Here is a 22,563-nt window from a genome sequence, read left to right as displayed (position 1 = left end):
CTTCAAAATTAAGAATTAACATGTTAGTGAATCATATCCATTTATAAAAGTAACGGACCAGATCCTGTTGGTGGCTCAATTTACACCAGTGGTTTTCAAACCATGTGCCATAGTGCAGAGCCCCTCAAGAGCCATGCTCTTCCTCTGCCTCCTCTTCAACGAGGCACAAATTACGGGCAGCACCACCCCAGGGAGAACTGCGAAATACTCATTTTGTCATGATGAGGGGAAGAAATCCCCTACTGAGACTAAGTTGGTGGCAGCCAGAGATAAGCAGTAGAGTTCCACTGCCAAGGGAACTGTCCCATTCAAAATGCCAATGGTATCCCCACGACTTTGAAGGAATACTGCTTTTTAACTTTTTCTTTGTTGGGTGGGGTGAGGGAGAAGTGATATTTCTTGTACAGAAATAAATATCACTTTACATAGAAAAAGCAGGCTACTCATGTAACAGGTTCTGGTCCAAATAATCAAAAGTAATTTTAAAATATGATTTTGAGGTGAACACTCATTTCCCCCAATTACACTGCACTAACCTACTCAAAAATTCTGACATTTCTTTGGCCATTTGTTCCCTACAAGAAAAATGATAACACAATATGGTTACATAAAAGGCATACTACATAAATTAATTAAAATATCTAAAAGTATAATTAAAATATATTTTTTCAATATTACTTAACAACTGTTTATAACTGTTTTACTTTGTTAATGCCTATGATATAGTTTTCAACAAATCCAGCCATAACACACAGCAATATTTTTATTTAAATCCAGTTAAAGTTATCTGAATGCCTCTCCATTTTTGCAGTAGCAACTTTTAGATAAAATCTCAGGAAAGCTTTTATGGTATTCTTTTACATACAGAATACAAATAACATGGTCTAAATCCATACAGGAAACTTGGCAAGATATAGATTCCATATGAGGATTTTTGCACCACAGTTGTTTAGTAAATATTAATTAGATAAGGCACAATGGTGGAAAACCACAAGCGGATGTATTTGACAGCGTCAGAGTTTAAAAAAAAATCTGATGTATTCAAAGCTCTAAAATTCCAAATCGAAGCATGCTCTTAAGAAAAAGAATATCAAAACAGGGACTAATGAAAGATCTGAGGCATTCTGACCTTCCAAGGATAAACATTTGCCAAAGGCAAAAAACTTACTTTGCTTTTGTTACCCAAAAGAGTGTAACTTTTCTCAAAATTTGTTTAATTCTTTAAAAGGGAATGAAGTTTCATAGTGTTCATCAACACTTCTTTAACTTATTTCCCTGCTCTTTGCTCTTTTCCTTCATAATTATTTTCTCATTCATTCTACTCATCAAACTCTAGTAACCTCAAACCCTTCCAAATCAGTAAAATCATAAGAAAAGAGGATGGGTATATTTGCTTCGAGGTGCAATTTTCTGAACGCCTGCCAAGAGCTGGGACCCTGACTAAAGGAGCAGAAGACTCCTGTATTCCTCTTTTCTCATAATGAACACTGTCTACAATTATGTACGGATGGAGGTCTAAGAAAGCACAGTCAGAGAACAAGATATCCTTCAAAGCTGACAGTGAAGGACAGCAAAAACAAAATATAACACAAATACAATCTAATAAAAATTATCTTTTGAGCAATACATTTATCAATCTCTCTTTAAGCTAGTAGTTTCTCAGAATCTTCTCACTTTCAAATGCAGCATGATTTTGATAGGTATGTTTAATTGTATTATCACTGCACCTCAAGGTTTTTGTCTCAGAAATCAAGAGCATCTGTTTTTACCATCTTTTCCTCCTAAAGCTTCCTCCATTTCTTTTCCCATGGTTAGGTTTTAAGGGAGTCCATGGACTTTCAAATCTCTTTACCACTGGGTCTGTTGATCATACAGGTGTTTTTCTGCGTGCTTTGACAGTACAATGGATGGCAGTCTCTACTGATGCATTATCCTCCTTGACCCTACATCAAGATACACCTGACCTAGACCAATACACTACAACAAATTCACCAGACAGAAATGGTTCCTGCACCCAGGCGCTTTCTTCCTTCTGATTTTACCACACTATATGCAAATACAATTTCACCTTAGACATTGACTGCAGGACTTATTTAATTCAAGCTCAAATGGTTAACTATAAAGCAGTTACGGCAATGGAGGGCAAGAGTACCCACTCAGAGGTATTTTCAAAATTTGGGGCAGTATTGTGGTAACAACGATGTGTGAGTATACTCCTGTCATCTGCTGATGTAAGGGGAAAGGAATGCCAAATGTCCTACCCAAGGAAGAACTGCTCCATGCCCCATTTAACTTTAACATGTCCGTCAGACATACAGAGGTGAAAAACACATACAAACACATATTTTACATGTAAACAAAGTTTTACATGTAAACAATGTATTTTCTGCATGCCTTTAATATTCACAGAATTTTTCTAGGGATTACACAAATACTGTGTAATTGAGAGAATATTGTACTTGGCTCTGTTCAGAACTTCACAAAGGACTGTTCACAATTTCATGGCATGTGAATGCCCAACACAACATCTCTCTATCAATTTGTATTTGTAGCTACAGCATTCATGATGATTCTATACATAAACAAAAACATCTGATCACTTATCATGTCTTCTACTGCAGTAATGCACAAGCACTTTCATATTAAATAAGTATGTTTTATTATAAATGACTATCCTTGTATTTCTACTTTATGTATATTGTTTGGACAGTTATTTACATAGGTTGCATAGTTTATTAAAAAAATTGTTATTGGGGCTGGAGTCTGATAGAGTTGAGAACCATCAACATAAATGTTAAGCTGGAGTCCTCAAAGCTATTAAAGATTTTATATATGTTCCAAAATCCTTATATGTAGTATACATAACATACATACAAAATATGTTTTATATTTTATATAACAAAATTTATACTCCAAATGTTACCTGGATTCTTTGTGGGTAGATTTTCATAAGAAAAAGATACATTAGCACCGAAGTTAGCATTACATATGTAATTTCAGATTATGAATTATTTTAGATGTAGCAGAATGAACTATCATATATACTGAAAATCAAATATTTTATTATTATTTATGCCTCCACACCTGCTTCTATAAAGAAGAAGGGGCAGTTTAAAAAAATACATAAAACAGGCCAGGTGCGGTGACCCATGCTTGTAATCCCAGTACTTTGGATCACGAGGTCAAGAGATTGAGACCATCCTGGCCAACATGGTGAAACCCCGTCTCTACTAAAAATACAAAATTAGCCAGGCATGGTGGTGTGTGCCTGTAGTCCCAGCTACTTGGGAGGCTGAGGCAAGAGAATCGCTTGAACCTGAGAGGCAGAGGTTGCAGTGAGCCAAGATCACACCACTGAACTCTAGCCTGGGCAACAAGGGCGAAACTCTGTCTCAAAAAAAAAAAAAAAGAAAACACAAAACAAAATGGGTGTTACATTATGGTTTAAGCAGACGATACAAAGAAGGAAACCAAAATCATGAGCTACTGTGATTGAGCACCAAACAAGAGCATTCAACATTTTTCCTAGACAAGAAAAAGATGAAAAAGGTTATCGTATTGTCTTTCAACAGAAGAAAATAATTTAAAATTTACTCCAATGTGAAAACTACTCCCAAAAAATATCTACAACCTATTTTTAAAAAGGTAAAGGTAAGTGACATACGGTGTCATTTTGGGTCTTGTTCCATCATTTCTGTGAAAAGAATATATTTTAGTTAATATCGTAACCAATTGTGAACTGTGAAAATCTGGATTGTGCAAATTTGTGTTTCAATTACTTTACTCATTGATTTTAAAAACTCAATTGTTTCTAATCAACACATGAGATCACTCAGAATTTTAATATTTTTTAAGAATTCATTAAAAATGATTGGAAAATAAGGCATGCAGTGAAAATTAAAGAGCCAATACATTACATCTAGATTAGAAAATTCATACATTGTGAGGTTTGTTTTTAATAGAATCTGGATATTATTTTACAATTTTAGGTAATGTGAAACCATCTCTTTGCATCAAGGATCATATGTATAACTGATTGAAATTATATTTTAGAACATATGACATACATCGAAAACAATTCTTACTTGGAAGTTACTGGATAGGAATCCAAGCTGGAAAAGTAACTTAAAATTGCTTATTGAAGCAGAATCAATCTATAATATATATATTTTTTAACACAGCATAGAACCCAACAACATCATGCTATAGATTAAGAACAGTTTACTTGGTTCTTACTCATAAATTTGTTATAGAAAAAACTCAGTGCTAACAAAGGTAAAATAAATATTCAAAAACATTTAGCTACAGCCCATGGAGTAAGATTAAACTATCAAACATGCGATATCTGTACAGAATATCATTCATAATCAAGTGCTAATGCTTGTAGTTCAGAGTATAAAATCACCACGACGTCCAGAAGGGAAGGAGCTCATGAGGACCTGAGGGTCAGAGAAAGCTTCCCGGAGAGCTGACAGAAAGGATTTGGAGGGCATTCCTCATACCATCCCTAGGTCTGAACCACAGAACTAAAACTAGCTCTTCTGCCTTTCAAGTCATAATGATTTGAATACCTCCTCTTTACTTAATATGGTCCCATTATCTAGCTAATTCTGCTTAACTTAAATTACAGGTAATTTGTTTATGTCAAACAAATTTGAATGGTCCACTCTTTCTGAGAGACTACTCAACCTGGAAGAAGTGTACCTGTCTGAAGATGGGAAGGGTCCACATATGAGCCAGTATCTTGTATACAGTATATGGAATGGCACTGGATATAGCTTGATATTTCAAGTGCATAAACATAAAGCTTGACAGTAAGTACCAATAATGACTACATTAACAAGTCCCTGAGAAATTGACTTCTGCCATAATAAAACCAACTCTGTCAACTGCAGTATTTCCTCACAGACATCAGGGATAGCAGCTGTAAAAGTTTGGTTCATTTAAGAGCCTGCCCTAGGTGGCTAGTCAGTTACACATAAAGGCTCCCAATCATGCTGACATAACACAGGTGGAAGGAATACAACAGCAGCTGAGCTGAGTCTGCATTTATAAAAGCCCTATCTGGGCTAAAATATTTTAATTATAGTGAAATCTTAAAAAGCCCAAATATTAGACTCAAACCCAAGAGCTTAATAATTATAACATCTTTTGTTCATACAGCCATATTCAGTTTATTCACAGTATAATGTATGTTAATATACAAGCAGTCCCAGAGCTCCCCAATACAATCACATACTATTTGGTTGATGCAAAAGTTATTGCAGCTTTACCCATGCCAAAAACCGCAATTACTTTCGCACCAACCTAACAGAAAAAACGTGAAGGCGACTCTATATGCCCCTTTCCTTCCCTGTCTTTTGTTTTTTTGCTAAATACTCCATTACATTGCAATTTGATCCTTTCACAAGGAAACATCGCCATCTAGTGGTTGTACTCTATATTTCGTCATAAACTGCTTTTAAGTTCTGAAAAGCATGGTTACGTGTCTATGTGCCTCTCAATATATACACAACATATATATACCTACATACAAAGGAACCTCACAAATTAGTTTTATTATAAATAATCAAAATAATTAATGCTTCTACATACTAATTTTTTTAAAAAATGATTCTATAAAAGCTTTCTGCAAATTTTAATAAGAGCTTCCAAATTCCTACACACTCCACTATAGTGAAGTGCTTAGAGATAATTCAGAAACCCTAGAAGCCAAAATATTTCAATGAATTTAAGTCTCCCTTCTTGGAAAGGGAAACTCATTTATTCTGAGGCACTGCAGAGTACATTTCTCATTTCAACTAACAGGATGTTTAACATATTAAATTTTTTTGCATTAGAAAAATCTCAACTACAAATACATTAAACTGCATTATATAACACAGTCACTTATTTCGATGCCAGTGTTTGATGACAGGTATTTAGAAATTAGGTGCCTACCTAATATACTACATTCTTAAACAATTTCAGGGTAAAAGTTAATATGTTTTCTTAACAGAGTACTCATTAGTGAAATTTTAGTCTTATTTTTCAATAGTTTATTAATTTGATGAAAAACCAATTATTTCATTCACTTGAGTATGAAAGCTGATACAAATAATTTTAACATTATTTTAGCTCAAATATACCAGGGCCTTCAGAATATGATTTTCTCCTATTCCCTTTTGCATGGAAATGAGAGGCAGAGGTAGAAAAAGCAAAGGAGAGAGCGCTATACCCCACCCAGGGGCCCCAGTACCTCCGCAGTGCCAGGTCGGCCTGGGCCTCATCACTGATGAGCTCGGCTTCACTCTGGGCAATCCTCAGGGCCAGCTCCCGGTCCCTGCGCTCCTGCTCCAGAACCGCTTGCTGCTGGGATTCCTCCTCCTTCTGTCGGGCCAGCTGTGCCTCCACTTCAGCCTGACAAGGGCAGAAAGCCATTTCACCAAGAGTTCTTCACTTGTTTACTTGATCGCTCCCCTTATTACTTAAAATAAAAGGGAAGGCATAACTGCCCCCATACAAGTTCTTTACTAAGGAATTGCTTAAGCACAGATCTCTTCAGTCTCTATTTTCTTCTTTATTATAATTAATGCTTCAAACACATCCCCATTTTGCCTCTTTCCCAAGACCAAGAGAAGGCAGAAGAACCACACTTCACAATTCTATGACTATAAATATTAGTGTCCCAAACATCATATGAGTATCTTAGGCATCCCATTAACACTAGCACCTACAGAGCAGATGTCAGGAATTTAAAGTTTGGGTTATGCTTAGGATATATTATGAAAGCCATGACAAACAGAAACTCAAATACATGAGCAATTTATTCTTAACAAGGGACTTTTTAAAAACTAGGGGTGGAGAGAGAATCTCAATCCTAATTTATTAATACCAGTATCTACAAAGTTGTATGATATTTTAAAACTTAACATTTTAAGTGAATTTTCATTTGACTCTCCGCTAGGTACAATAACAATTATTAATATTTATTGAGGTACACAGTGTTCAAAATGCTTTAACATGTATTAACTATCAAATGCTCGCAACTATTATCTATCCACATTCTACAAAGAGAAAACTGTGACCCAAGTTACTCACTATAATCTGTACAATGTCACAATTTCTGTCAGTGACTGATCCTGGATTTGAACCCACTTCCCTAGTTCCAAAGTCCATTCCCACAACCACTTCAAAAACTGGCCTTTGGTCTCTGGGATAAACTAGTAACAGCTTATCTAGCGAATCAAGATCTCATTTACACTTCCTTTGTAGGTTCCATTTTATTTTATTTTATTTTATTTATTTATTTTTGAGACAGAGTCTCACTCTGTTGCCCAGGCTGGAGTGCAGTGGTGCCATCTCGGCTCACTGCAAGCTCCGCCTCCCAGGTTCACATCATTTTCCTGCCTCAACCTCCCAATTAGGTGGGACTACAAGTGCCCGTCACCACACCCAGCTAATTTGGTTTTTTTAGTAGAGATGGGGTTTCACCACGTTAGCCAGGATGGTCTCGATCTTCTGACCTCGTGATCCGTCCGCCTGGGATTACAGGCATGAGCCACAGCGCCCGGCCTGTAGGTTTCATTTTAATAGAAATTCAATCCAGTAAGTACGTACTTGAATACGTTTTTCATCATCTTCCCTTTTCTTTCTCTCCTCTTCTTCTTGTTTTCTCTTTGCTTCCATCTCAAGTTTCCTAATAAAAAATAGAAAACTCTTCAAAAATTTAACAGAAAATAAGGAATCCTTCAGAAGACAATTTAACTATTATTTACTAATAAAGGCAACAGATTGGGAATGCAAATTAACCTCCTGGCCACATATATCAACTTATTTTGAATAAAATAAAATTTAACTCTATTGACAATAATTCTTAAATAAAACAAATGTATTGTATTCTATAACTTTTAACATCTCTAGATTAATGTGATTACAAAGCCTGGCTGTAAGGTCCTGATTAAAGATGCTTCCCCTCCCTCTCCAACTCAACAACTCATCCATTCTCTCTACCCTATCATGGCAATCTTTCAAAATGTTACCAGTTTTAAAACTGCAGAAAAGTAGGAATGTCATTTACCCAGCTTAGAAAACAATAAACAAATCAGCTTTAAAAAGAAGAAAATCCTCAGGTATAAGAGTCTAACTAAAATTCAGATTATAGTTAAAATTATTTTATGTTATCATTATTATAAAATGAGCTTATTTTCTCAATTTTCAAACTTATTACAAAATTAGTTCATTAAAATAAGAACACCGTTTTAAGAATTGTCAACTTGGCATGGTTGCTCACGCCTGTAATCCCAGCACTTTGGGAGGTCCAGGCGGGCGGATCCCCTGACGTCAGGAGTTTGAGACCAGCCTAGCCAACACAGTGAAACCCCGTCTCTAATACAAATACAAAAATTAGCCAGGCGTGGTGGTGTGTGCCTGTAGTCCCATCTACTCAGGAGGTGAGGCAGGAGAATCAATTGAACCCGAGAGGCAGAGTGCAGTAAGCCGAGATCACGCCACTGCTCTCCAGCCTGGGTGACAGAGCGAGACCCTGTCTCAAAAACAAAACAAAAAAAAGAACTGTCATTAACCACTGTGAATACCAATAATTCACTATTTAAGTCTCTTATTCAAAATAATATAAATGCCTCACATCCGCCTTTCCTCCTCTTCCTTTCTTCGACGTTTTTCATCTTCTTCACGTCTTTTTCTTTCCTTTTCCATTTCTTCTTGAATACGCCTCAGCCTTTCTGCTTCCTCTTCCTGCTGTTTTTTTTTCTGTAATGCACTGAGGAGTTGCTCTGAGCTTTTAACCAGTGCATCATATTCTTTCTGTATTTGTTCCCGTGTCATCATAGTGGACTTTAAAAAATAAAATAATAGGTACGTAAAAGCTTATTTCTTCTGTTGCACAACAATGTGAATATACTTAACAATACTGAACTATAAACTCAAAAATGGTTAAGATAAATTTTACGTTTTTATTTATTTTTTAACAATTTAAAATAAAAAACTACTCCAGTATGCAAATACAGCAAAAACTAGGTAAGATGGTAAGCAATATGTCTGTTATCTTTGCTATACTGTTTGTACATTAAATACTATTCAAAAAATCTTTTATGTTATCTCTGCACACAAGTATTAGACATCAATTAGACAGGTGTACTGTGGACAAGGTAATATATTGCAGTTAAAAATTATTTCTAGGCCGGGTATGGTGGCTCATGCCTGTAATCCCAGCCCTTTGGGAGGCCGAGGTGGGCAGATCACCTGAGGTCAGGAGTTCGAGACCAGCCTGGCCAACATAGTGAAATCCTGTCTCTAACAAAAAAAATACAAAAATTAGCCAGGCATGGTGGTACACACCTGTAGTCCCAGCTACTCGGGAGGCTGAGGCAGGAGAATTGCTTGAACCCAGGAGGCGGAGGTTACAGTGTACCAAGATCACGCCACTGCACTCCAGCCTGCACAACACAGCAAGACTCTTGTCTCAAAAAGAAAACAATATTTCTTAAGTAATGATCAGCTAATTTAGCAAGAGTTTACTACTACTTTATAACAATGTTCAAATAGTACCTAGAGAATACTTTAAAAATTACTAAATATATCCAAAATTATTAGATGATTTCGCCTTCAGAAAATGTGGGTGGGTTAATTTATAATACCACATAAACAAGGATGGCCCTTGACAGATTTATAAAATCAGCTGAGTCTATTTATAGCATTTTCATTTTCCTCCAGATCTTTTTTTCCTTTCTACCTCCAAGATTGCCATTGTTTACATAAAGTATCTGCAGAAAACATAAAATGCTCACATTAAGATATTTATTATATCCCACATACTTGCGCTGACCTATGAAACTGAGAAAAAGCATTAAAACTCTAAAATATAATTGAGGAAAAGATACAAAATGTAATTAATGAAATATGAAATATAATTAACAAACACAGAAAAGTCTTCAATTCCACTAGTAATCAAATAAATAAAAATCAAAACAAAAAAAGGGGTCCCATTTTTTTCCCACAAAATTGGAGAGGAAATTGCTATTTTCACAAAATTAAGTAAATTACATTATCGTATCTATGAAGATAATGTATTAACATGGACAAGTATATAACATAATGGTAGAGATAGAAATTGAAATGTGTATTATGATTAAGAACTACGTAAACATTTATGCATAAAATAGTGTAAGGTAAAGTAAAAACAAGTAAAATTATACTGTAAAAATAAAAGTAAAAATATGCTGTGATATACAACAGTATATTAACTGAATTTGTTAATGTGGAGGTATTAAGAGGTTTTTAGTGGTTTCTCCAATTTTTTTTTTTTTTTTTTAAGCCACGGGTCTGTCACCCAGGTTGGAGTGCAGTGGTGCAATCTCTGCTCACTGCAACCTCCACCTCCTGGGCTCAAGCAATCCTGTAACCTCAGCCACCTTGGGACCACAGGCTCATGCCACCATGCCTAACCAATTTTTTGTATTTTTGGTGGAGACAGGTTTTGGCCATGTTGACCAGGTTGGTCTCTAACTCCTGAGCTCAGGTGATCCATCTGCCTGGGCCTCCCAAAGTGCTGGGAATACAGGCACGAGCCATCACATCTGGCCTCCAAATTTGTTATAATATTATATTACTTTTATCATTTATTTATTTAATTATTTTTAGACAGAGTCTCGCTCTGTCGCCTAGGCTGGAGTGCAGTGGCACAATCTTGGCTCACTGCAACTTCTGCCTCCTGGGTTCAAGCAATTCTCCTGCCTCAGCCTCCCAAGTAGCTGCAACTACAGGCGCGTGTGACCACACCCGGCTAACTTTTGTATTTTTAGTAGAGAAGGGATTTCACCATGTTGGCCAGGCTGGTCTCAACCTCCTGACCTCAAGTAATCCACCCATCTCGGCCTCCCAAAGTTCTGGGATTACAGGCGGGAGCCACCGTGCCCTGTCACTTTTATAATGTAAAAATTAGTTTCTCAAAGTAGAAAAGCATGAAACAAATTAAATTATTTGCATTCATCCTCTCTAAGTCATGATTATGCAAGAGCTCACCAATAAAGTATGGTATTTTAGTTGCTCTTTTGTAGAAGAAACATCTGTTTTTTTTTTTAATATATGTGTTTTGTGTTTTCTTTTTGCTTCAACTTTAATTTTTTTTTTTTTTTTTGAGATGGAGTCTCACTCTGTCGCCAGGCTGGAGTGCAGTAGCATGATCTTGGCTCACTGCAATCTCTACCTCCTGGGTTCAAGCAATTCTCCTGCCTCAACCTCCCCAATAGCTGGAATTACAAGTGCACACGACCATGCCCAGCTAGTTTTTGTATTTTCAGTAGAGACAGGGTTTCACCATGTTGGCCAGGAAGGTCTTGATCTCCTGACCTCGTGATCCCAAAGTGCTGGGATTACAGGCATGAGCCACCGCGCACGGCCTTCAACTTTTATTTTAATTTCAGGGATGCATGTGCAGGATGTGCAGGTTTGTTACACAGGTGAACGTGTGCCATGGTGGGTTTGATGCACAGATCATCCCATCACCTACGTATAAAGTTGTGGGGAATATCTTTCTTAGCAACAGAACAAACGGCATAAAAATTATCTTCTTTAACTTTTTGCTATGAAATTTTTCAAACATAAAGAGTAGAGGTAATATGATGAGCATCTACTTGCCATCATTGGGTCTCAACACATTTTGTAATTTTGAAAAACTAAGGACCTTTTCTATACAATTTCAATACCAGTAACAAAATATATTAAATTATGTAAAAAGTCAAAGTCATTTGGGTTAAAATTACGTACCTTAATTTTGGCCATCAAAGCATCAATAGAAATTTCCAGATCTTTGATCTGTTTATTCATCTCCGGTTTTCCATCTTTCAACACACTGACTACCTCATTAAATTTATCAAGTCGTTTTTTTAGTGTGCCCACCTTAACCAGGCCATCAATGCTGTAAAAATAATACTTCATTAGGGCCTAATTTCATCATTTAGTACTTTTGGCAGATTTTTCATTTATAAAATGCTAAACAGGGTATTTCACTTCCGTTTTCAATATTATCTAGTATTCTCTTTTTCAGATCTTTTGTTGAAGGCTTAAAAAATCAAATATGAGTGTGAATGACACTGATGCCTGCCAACAGGATTAAAGCCTTCTACAACTTTGAGAATTCAAATCACAGAGAACCTTAAAGGAGTTATCTAAGTCTCTTTGAAAAGGTGTGATGGATCAATAGATATTCAGACTTCCAATTTTTAAGTCTAAATTAAAAATGAAAGATTCAAATAAGAAATAAAGACTAATTTATAATGGGACAATGTAATTCCTACAGATAATCTTGAAAATTTTGGTAAATATATTAGTGAGTTTTTTTTAAAAATGTCACCTTGACATTATCAAGAAACTCAAATAACTAAAATAGTCAGAATAAAAGAGCTTCTCTCAACACTTATTTCTTGTTTTATAACCTTTACACATTTTCGTATGCCACTTCAAATCCTTTTATAGAATGAGGCAAGTAATAAGGTAATAAATGAATTAACTAATTTCAAATAAATATTACAAATAGAAGACTAATATATCATCTTACGAAGAACGTGAGAAAACTCCTTGAGTATCCAAACTGCTTTTTATTATGACTTTATTATCATTTTGTATTACAGTAACTAGGTTTTGTAGAGTTCTTTTTAGGGACTATTCATCTTACCGAGGTTTGTGTCTCCTCTTGCAAAGCCACATTCGAATAGTTTTTTGCATTTTAATGCAGGCTTCAGCTCGATATTTTATTTTGTTTTTCACTATGTGTAAGAGAAAATGATAGAAAATTATTCAGTTTAAATCTAACATATATTTTTAAAAACTCATTTTCATAAAGTAATTCTCAAGAAACATGAAATCTTGTATTATATATCAGATATCAAAAACAGAAAGTTTTAACATTTTTTTGTTTGTTTTCGTTTTGACAGAGTCTCAACCCAGGCTGGAGTGCAATGGCACGATCTTGGCTCACTGCAACCTCCACCCCCCGGGTTCAAGCGATTCTCATGCCTCAGCCTCCTGAGTAGGTGGGACTACAGGCACACACCACGCCAGGCTAATTTTTGTATTTTTATTTGAGCCAGGGTTTTGCCATGTTGGCCAGGTTGGTCTCAAATTCGTGACCTCAAGTGATTCTCCCACCTCAGCCTCCCAAAGGGCTAGGATTACAGGCGTGAGCCACCATGCCCAGCCAGTTTTAACATTTCTATAATTTCTTATTCTTCTTAAAATAAAAAGATATTGAAACCACCTGCGTAAAATTTACAATGAAGGAAATTATGTAAAAGAAATCTGACCTAACCAAGCCCATCTTGCTTCTAACCTCTAAGCTGTCCTTGTTCATTCCTGGGTGTGGGCCAAACTAGTCTTAGGAAGGAATTTAGTTTATATAGTTTAACTTTGAAACAAACACGTTAATAGCCCTTTCCCAAAATAAACCCACTTCTTGCCTGGGGAACCAGTCAGCCTTTGCAGGACTAACAAATTGGCTCCAAGATTAGAAATTACTGTTTAGGAGCCACACAGCCACCTCCCCAAATTGCTCCCATATATAACATCACATTTGTAAAACCTAACATCAGTGCTTGAGATATTTTGCAGACCTTCCAATGCACCAGCTGATGCCACCCAGATAGGTAATCTGGCCCAGCCAGTTCTATGATCCCACTCAGGAACAGAAGAAAGCAAGAAAAACTCAACTTTGACCCCCTATGATTTCATCTCCAACCCAAGCCCCTGCCTACCAAATTATCCTTAAAAACTCAGATCTCCGAGTTTTCAGAGAGACTGATTTGAGTAATCATAAAACTCCAGTCTCCCATACAGCCAGCTCTACGTGAATTACTCTTTCTCTACTGCAATTCCCATCTTGATAAATCAGCTCTGTCTAGGTAGTGGGCAAGGGGAACCCACTGCGTAGTTACAATATCATGTATCTGGTTAGGCTTACATTTTAAATGCATTATTTCCTTATTATGCTACACGGCTACCTCCTAAACTGTCTTAGGCAACATACTGAATAGGTATGTCCTGAAAAAAGGATTTACCTGTCAAATGAGTGTATGAAAAGCCGTACACTACACTTCTGTTTGGAGGTTCACAATGAACACACAGAGTGAAGCCTCTGAGAATCCTACAGCAAAGAAATCTACTTAACTTCAGTTACTCAGAATTTCCTAGGATGATCTGGCCTTCAACTTTTCTTTCAGAGCTTCCTATTAACATTCCGCAAAGATCCCTGCCCGGTTACTGACTTCAGTACCACTGTAGAACACAGTCCACAAATGAATGGTGTAACAGATAATTTTATTATAATGTGTTTTCTATCATAATGCAATGTGTAAAGCTGAACGTATTAAACTACAGTAATATATTTATATTTGGAAAATGATGGGAAAAAGAGATTCTGCTTTTTTCTTTTTATATTAATAGTTCTCTTTTTATCTATGTTCACAATTGTCTAACAAAATATCTCAAAAATAATCTCTGTTTGCATGATTCTTTTTCATTAGGCCAAAATAATTTTCCTTTCCTACTAATAAGGAAAAATTTACTGAATCCTTTTCATATGCCTAGCACTATTTCAGGTACTCTGATGAGTATGAGGGGCAACTGTAAATGTAATCAAGTTACTGATTCCCACACAGTTCCCAACAATTAAAGGTTTGCCACAGATCCTTAGGCAACCCCAAAATGTTCTGTCCCTCACTTTTGTTTTGGGCCAGCTATGTAACTGCTATGACCTGGCCAAACCACACACAAAAGCAGCTTAGCCCAGTATGTCAAAGGGGTTTGAAATCCTAATCCCAAAATCCATAATCTCAAATGTTGAAATCCCAAAAGGTCAAAATTCCTCGATTAAAATCCCTAACATCTAAAATCCCCAAAATCATAATCACAGGGATCATAGAAGAATTTCAAAAAGAGCAATCTCATGAAGAAAATGAATATGAACATATTCTCCAAGAAGAACCATGTCCTAAAAGAAAAAAAGCACCTATTATTCATGGTACAAGATTTCAAAATATAGTTAATGACTGAGAAAGACAGCCAGCTCTTATGGACTATCTCCATGCAACTGTCTATAATCTATTCCTATAATACACTTTTTTGTATGTCAAACTTTCTTTTTAGTTTTGGGGTTTTTTTTTTCTTTTTCTTTTCTTTGGTTTTATTTTCACTATCTTGAATTTTAGCATTTTTTAATTATGTAGAAATTTTTAGAGTTCTAATTTGCTGTATTCATATTTTGCAAATTTAACTCCACGAAAATGCATTATCACAACATTTACTTTCTGGGTAAACATTGCGTATGTATACAAAAACACTGAAACTTCCTCAATCAGTGAACAGATGTCCTTTATCACACATCTGCACTTGTAAAAGATAAAATTTCTCAAGATCTCAGTTCTCTGGGCAACTACAAATGCAGTAGTGACTCACCATCATTTTTGACTGATCTCATCAAAAGACAGCTTGTTCATCACAGTATTTCAGATGACTGCAGTAACAAAGCTGGGTGCACAATTACCAACCACAATAATATGTGTTTATGCATTTCACCTTTTGCCCTGCTTCTTTATGAACATGGTTTGTCTGCTCCTATTATACCCATGCAACTATTGTTAGTATATGTGTTTATACTTTCAAAAACATATATGTTGTTATTTCCAATTTTATTGTGTAAAGTGGCCTATGAAGAGTCCTATCGTGTTTTTACATGTTTCTCAAATCCCCGTTTAAAAATGTAAATAAATATCTTTTAAAGAATGTTTTTATTATTTTTTACAGAATCCTAGTTTTGGGACTTTCATCTTTTGAGATTTCAACACTTAGGATTATGGTGTTCAAGACTGTGTCTTTCAGGATTATGATAGACTTCCTTTCAAAGAACAGGAATTAAGAGGGGATGGTAGGGGAAGAGACTGAAACAAAAAACTGACACACCATTTCACATGATTTTGAAAGACATTCAAATAATTCAGATTTCACCTTTTATGAAAGGAAAGTCATAAAAAGCTTCTAGTTTAGAGAGGTATCTCTAAGAAACCAGGAAAACCAGTCTGGAAGCTAATGAAATTATGCAAAAGGCGGAAAAGGACCTCACTAAGGCACTGGCAAGAAAAAGAAAGGAATGTACAGTATTTGGAGGAGGAATCAACAGGATCTGGTGACTGACAATATTTCAGGGATAAGAAAGGAAAGTCAATTACATTTGGAATTTTGGGAGTATGTGTATTGTAGATGCCATGCAGGCAGAAAGAAAAGTTCTGGTTTAAGTCTGAGAGATCAGGGGATGGTGAGGGTTGTGGGGACGAGAGAAAAGAATCAAGACAGTGAATTCCATTTTGTTAGGACACTATGAAACTGACACTCTTATAACACATTTGAATAAAGAAAATAAGTATCATACACTCAAAAAACAAAAAAAGAAAGAACATATACAAATAGGAACCTGGGACCCAGTGTGAACAAGTCTCAGTCTCTGTTGCCCAGCATCACCTCTGAGACAGCTTTACAACACTCCACAAACCATCTTTGAACAATGAAAGACCCTATAGGTGTGAAGGAAAACACCTACATTTGATGACTGAGAGTGAGCACCACTGAACTTTCTTCCAGCGACTGCATGTGAGCCAGTGATTGACTCTTTTAACCAACTCTGCTAAGTGGTCAGGGTCAGACTTCATGATCTGATCAAATTCTGCAAACTAGGAAGTGAAATAATTTAATATCAATATTAAAATATAAATGCATTTAAACACACAAAAGACATAAAATAGAATTCAAATCCAAAACCTAACTGTCGGAAAATGGTCACATGTTAATTACATAAGCCTTGGCGGAGAATACAACAAACCCAAACATACTTGGCCACATTTTGCTTCCTTTCTTTCTTCAGGAGCTTTTTTGGAGGTAAGGGAGGTTACTTAATGCTAGGCAGCATATTCAATAACAAAAGTGAGGGGGAAATGACTTTTAAATTACAGATGGCTGGCAAGAAGACTTTATTGAGAAAAGAATGAAAAAGGACTACTGTATCTCTGAATTGGCTCACCCACATTCTCACATATCCTTATGGAGCTTTTGATAAGTGCATATTAGCTATATACTACCAGGTACCACCAAAATTATTCTGTCTCTCCTAACTCCCATTACCCACCCCCAACCTGTTTTGCAGTGGCACAATCTTGGTTCGCTGCAGCCTCAACTTCCCAGGCTCAAGCAATCCTCCCACCTCAGCCTCCCAAGTAGCTGGGGTAACAGGCACGTACCACCACACCCAGCTAATTTTTGTAATTTTTTTGTAGAGATGAGGTTTTGCCATGTTGCCCAAGCTGGTCTCAAACTCCTGGAACCAAGCAATCCCACTGCTTTAGCCTCCCAAAGTGCTGGGAGTATAGGCATGAGCCACAGCGCCCAACCCCCATTTCCACTTTGAACAGAGATGAGAAATTGCTACTAAGTGACAGACAACACAAATAAAACAGCTAATAGCTTCTGAACTAATAAAATACATTATTTCCACTATATACCACAAAATTCCATAATGATTTCAATCCTTTACCAAATATCCCACTGCAATATTAAGAATGTCAAAAACCCATCAACCAATATAATGGCTTCTTATAGTCAAAATTTAAATTAAAGGTAACATAACGAGACTAAAGATATTTAAATCTTTGTCTTAAGCTTTCAATAAATATTTCTAATTTTTCTGTAGTTTAAATAAGAAAAAGTGCTTCCTCTATGAGACTATTAGTTCTCAAATAATTATTAAAGCTCTAAAACAAGACTGTCCAAGCTGCAGTCCATGGGCCACATGTGGCCCAGAACAGCTTTGAATGAGGCCCAACACAAACTCATAAACTTTCTTAAAACATTATGAGACTTTTATTGCAATTGTTCTGTTTTTTTAGCTCATCGGCTATCATCAGTGTTAGTGTATTTTATGTGAGGCCCAGGACAATTGTTCTTCTTCCAATGTGGCTCAGGGAAGCCAAAAGACTGGACATCTGTGCTCTAAAAATAAATGTGGAGTTTAGAATAAATATGTATGATTAAAGCTAAACAAATTATGAACATTATATATTATCTTCAACTTTTTTTTCTTTTCTGGGAAATGGTATGGGAAATGGCAATTCATGTTGTTAGTGACCATATGATTCAAGAATAATATAAATTATTAAACACTTTAAGATATTCACTAACCCCAACTATTTGTTTTCATGATGTTACAGCTTAAAGTAAATGTGTATTTACCTTGCCAGGTCTAAAAAATACTTTGGTTAACCCAAACTTGTAGTCATTCTCATTTAAGCCCAAAGCTTTAAACAAAGCCTGAAAAATAAAAGTTAAAAAGTTAGTCAATTATTAATAGAAAAGACAAGTTTATAGCTAAGAAATTTCAATTTGGGTGGCATTTATACCTTACAAAATAGTCTTGGATCCAATCTTGCAAGTTTATCTGGCATATACTTTTTGTACATGTTGTAGAGTTCATGAAACGAAGCTCGTGATGGGAAACCACCCTGCATCAAGTCCAAAACAGACACCATCCCTAGATTCATGAACAAACACAAAGCACCGTCAATCACTGTTCGAGGTCCAAAGTAACTTGTGATTGATCAATTTTATAAGTTATTATTTAGAAATGGACAATTTATGAGAATTACCAGCAATTAAATATTATATAGGAAATATATTTATACTCATTATGTCCCAACTTATCCACCACCTAAAACTACTGTAGTCAAATTTCCCCTAAACCCAGTAAGACTCTTTTCTAGAGGCAAATTATTGGTCTCTAGACAGATTTAACTGGGCACAGTGGCTCATGCCTATAATCCCAGCACTTTGGGAGGCCATGCCAGGCAAACTGCTCGAGCCCAAGAGTTAGAGACTAGCCTGGGAAACATGGCCAAACCCCATCTCTACAAAAAAAGAAAAAAATAGAAAAATTAGCCAGGCATGGTGGTGCGTGCCTGTAGTCTCAGCTACTCAGGGCGCTGAGACAGGAGGATCTGAGCCAAAGGAGGTGGATGCTGCAGTGAGCCTTGCAGGACACTGTATTCTAGCCTGGGTGACAAAGTGAGACACTGTATCAAAACAAAACTAAGGAAAGATCAAGTCTAGTTTGTATCTTTTTTTCTGTTAGAAGACTCTGTGTCACAAACGCAGTATATAAGGCAAAGCCCTGCATTAAACCACTTTCAAAGGCCTGAAGTTAATTTTAGAACAAAATTCCTGAAACAATCTCCAAAAAGTAGACACATTCCCAAGTTATCACCAGTGCATAAGGCAAACGGAAAAGAAAGAAGCGCTCACTGTTTCACTATAAAGACTGCCTTTCACTCACCTGTCAAAGCAACTAGACTACTGGGATGATTAATCTATTGGATAAATACCTATTTTCAGTATAATTCTAGTAAGTGGTTAATCTGAATTCGCAGTCAATGCGAGATTTTCAGGTCAGAAAGAGTGTAAAATAGGCAGGGAAAGGCTGAACAGCTATAAGTGATGCCAAGACTTTTATTTACAAGACCTAGATTTCAGTCTCTGGGACTATTCAAATCAATGGAGAAAATCAGATTATTCAAAAAACAGTATTATAACAAACGGCAAGCCATGTGGAAAACAAAAACAACATTAGATCCTTGTCTCACTTCTTACACCAAAATAAATTACTGCTGGCCAAAAATTTAAATTAAAACAAACTCCAAGGCTTTTTAAACCAGTTAATTTTTATTTTAAAGTAATCTCACAGGAAAGATGGCCTTTCCAGGCAGTCAGATTGAATTTTAACCCATTTGACTGGCAAAGTTATAAGATATCAATTAGTACTCAGAGCTGATGACAGTGTAGGAAAACACACAGACGCATTCTTAGTAGCAAAGTAAGCCAGTGTAACAATTTTGGATGGCAATTTGGAAATATCCCTTTGGCTCAGTAAATCTATTCTATGATTTTTCACACTTGTGGGCAAAGATATGCATGTGGACAATGTCCAGATGTCCTCTGGGTCATTGTTGGCAACAGAAAAAAAATCAGAAAAAAACTAAAATATCAATTGATTATGTTACAACCATATGATGGGATGTGAAATATTGATTTAAAAGAATAGAGCAGAGCTTAATCTAACCAGTGTAAAAAAATATATCCAAGATGTAGAGTTAAGTGGTCACCCCTAAGAGCTGAGCTTTTTTGTTACTTATATTATTCTGTACTATTTAATTTGTTACTGTGAATTTTCAACATTAATGAAACACATACAAGAAATCATTCCTATGGGGAAAAAAAAAAAAAAAAATCTCCAAAACTAGATTTAGCTCTAGGCTTTGCCTGGAGAAAGAAAAGTAAAGTTTGGTTAGTATCATCACAGTTTTTGGCCATTTGTATCAAATAAACAAGTACCTTTGGAAATGTACGCATCTAAGTCTCCTGGCTTGCCCTGTAGCCACAAACTATAAACTGGCTCACAGTTCATTAAGAATTTCATGGTGCTTAACAAATTACCAAGCCTACAACTGCTTTCTCAGCACTTGAAACTAGTTTACTCTTAAGATGTTTTGAAGCTTAATTTTTTTTTAACCACTAAGGCGAATACTCTGCCTTCTAAACATTTCCATGAACTGGCTTTTACTCTTGGAGTTTGGTGAGTGGCTTCTTGGTGCAGAGCTGGCACCCCTCTTTGCTACAAGACAGGCAGCACAGCCCCAAGGTTACAGAAGAAGGAAACTTGACTTCTCTCAACCTCCCCTACTTTGCCCTGATGTTTGCCAATCAGAAGATAGTAATTTTAGGCCGGGCATGGTGGTTCATGCCTGCAATCCCAGCACCTCAGGAGGCCGAGGCGGACAGATCACTCGAGGTCAGGAGTTCGACACCAGCCTGGCCAACATGGTGAAACTCAGTCTCTGCTAAAAATACAAGAACTAGTCGTGCGTGGTGGTGGGCGCCTGTAATCCCACCTACTCAGGAGGCTGAGGCAGGAGAATCACTTGAACCTGGGTGGCAGAGGTTGCAGTGAGCCAAGACTGTACCACTGCACTCCAGCCCGGGTGACAGAGACTCTGTCTCAAAAAAAAAAAAAAAAGTAATAGTAATTTTAGTAAAAGGTGCCTTAAATTTATTAATTCTCTTTAAAATGAAAAAAAAAATGAAAATGGAAAGTTAAAATACAATCCAAATCTTAAATATCTTTATTTTAGAAAGCTTAATAAATATTTTTATTTCTACAACTTATTGATAATTTTTGCATATTCTCATCACCTAGCTACATGAGTGGAACAAATTCTATATCATTATTACTATTACAATATCTATTATTGGTACTTAAAAAAATTAAAGTATAATGAATTGATATTATCTGTTAAAGTGCCAACATGTCTTAAGATGTTGAAATACACTGCTTATTGAAAGAGGAATCCTAGCTAAAGGATTCATCAGTAGTCCACACTCTCTCCGCTAATCTAATAGCATATACAGCTAAACCTAAACAAGTGCAACTTGCCAGGACACTAGGTGTTCACTTAGGAAATAAAGAGGAATCCAAATGGGAAAAAAAATCGACTTGAAGAAAATATTACAAAAACACATCTCTACTTTATGGAAGAACACAAGAGACATGAATTACTTAATTTTCCAGTATTTGTTAGAATTAGTCACAAATAAATCTTCATATTTTCTACACTGTTCATTCCATTCAACAAATATATACTGAGTCTAGTATATGCCAGGGAAGTAGAAATGTATGTGTAAGCCAAAACAGATGCAGTTCCTGCCCTCATGGGGCTTATGGATTAAAGGAGGGGACAAATAAATAATTATACAAGTATGTACAAAATTTGTAACTACAACTGTGAAATAAAGGCACTTGAGCTCAGCACCCCAAACTCAGGCTCCCCTCCAAGTCAGGAATATCAAGAAAAGCTCTCATAGGAAGTGATGACACAGCTGAGATGTGAAAGATAAAGGAAACGGCGTGGCAAGAACATCCCAAACAAAGGAGGCAGCATGTGCACAGGCCCTGTGCTGGGAAGAAATATTTAGGGAACTAAAATGAAAGTCAGGGTGATTTGAGGACAGAGGGGAGAGAGTGAGTGGAAAGAAATGAAGCTAGGGACACAAGGGCCAGGCTCTATGGGACCTCTTCACCCTAATACTAATCTGAAGCCATCAGAGCATTTTAAGCAATAAAAGGACATGATGATTAGAGATGAGCTGTGGAGTGATAATTCTGGATGTATGTGAAAAACAGAATGAAGAGATAGGAGAACACTTAGGAAGCTACACCAAAAATCCAGGTAAGAGATGGTGACAGCTTGGATTAGAGACTATCAGGACTCACTGTTTAGGAGGTTACATCAGCAGGACTGGGGAGCCTACCTAAGGGAATATACATCTGTGCTGTTCAACTTGGCAGTCACTAGCCACATGCTCTATAGTGACACTAGCCACATGACTACTTACATTTAAATCTTTTAAAATCAAAATTAAGGCCAGGCATGGTGGCTCACACCTATAATCCCATCGCTTTGGGAGGCTGAGGGAGGAAGA

The 22,563-nt window shown here is 36.4% G+C and overlaps 1 protein-coding gene across 1 annotated transcript in view; it reads right to left on the bottom strand.

The window, feature by feature from the left end:
- Positions 1 to 22,563, bottom strand: part of MYO6 (myosin VI) — a 161,005-nt gene that overhangs the window by 10,494 nt on the left and 127,948 nt on the right. Inside the window, exons 21-30 of the mRNA XM_025382209.1 lie at positions 18,435 to 18,565; positions 18,268 to 18,345; positions 16,586 to 16,715; positions 12,674 to 12,764; positions 11,767 to 11,917; positions 8,627 to 8,835; positions 7,600 to 7,678; positions 6,239 to 6,399; positions 3,665 to 3,694; positions 537 to 575 (exon numbers count right to left, since the gene is read on the bottom strand). Coding sequence (XP_025237994.1) covers positions 537 to 575; positions 3,665 to 3,694; positions 6,239 to 6,399; positions 7,600 to 7,678; positions 8,627 to 8,835; positions 11,767 to 11,917; positions 12,674 to 12,764; positions 16,586 to 16,715; positions 18,268 to 18,345; positions 18,435 to 18,565 — 1,099 coding nt within the window. The remainder of the gene's footprint in view (positions 1 to 536; positions 576 to 3,664; positions 3,695 to 6,238; positions 6,400 to 7,599; positions 7,679 to 8,626; positions 8,836 to 11,766; positions 11,918 to 12,673; positions 12,765 to 16,585; positions 16,716 to 18,267; positions 18,346 to 18,434; positions 18,566 to 22,563) is intronic.

This window comes from Theropithecus gelada, chromosome 4, assembly GCF_003255815.1.
Source record: "Theropithecus gelada isolate Dixy chromosome 4, Tgel_1.0, whole genome shotgun sequence".
Classification (NCBI taxonomy): Eukaryota; Metazoa; Chordata; class Mammalia; order Primates; family Cercopithecidae; genus Theropithecus; species Theropithecus gelada.
The sequence above is the reverse complement of the archived record's forward strand: the minus strand, read 5'-3'. Positions and strand labels throughout refer to the sequence as shown.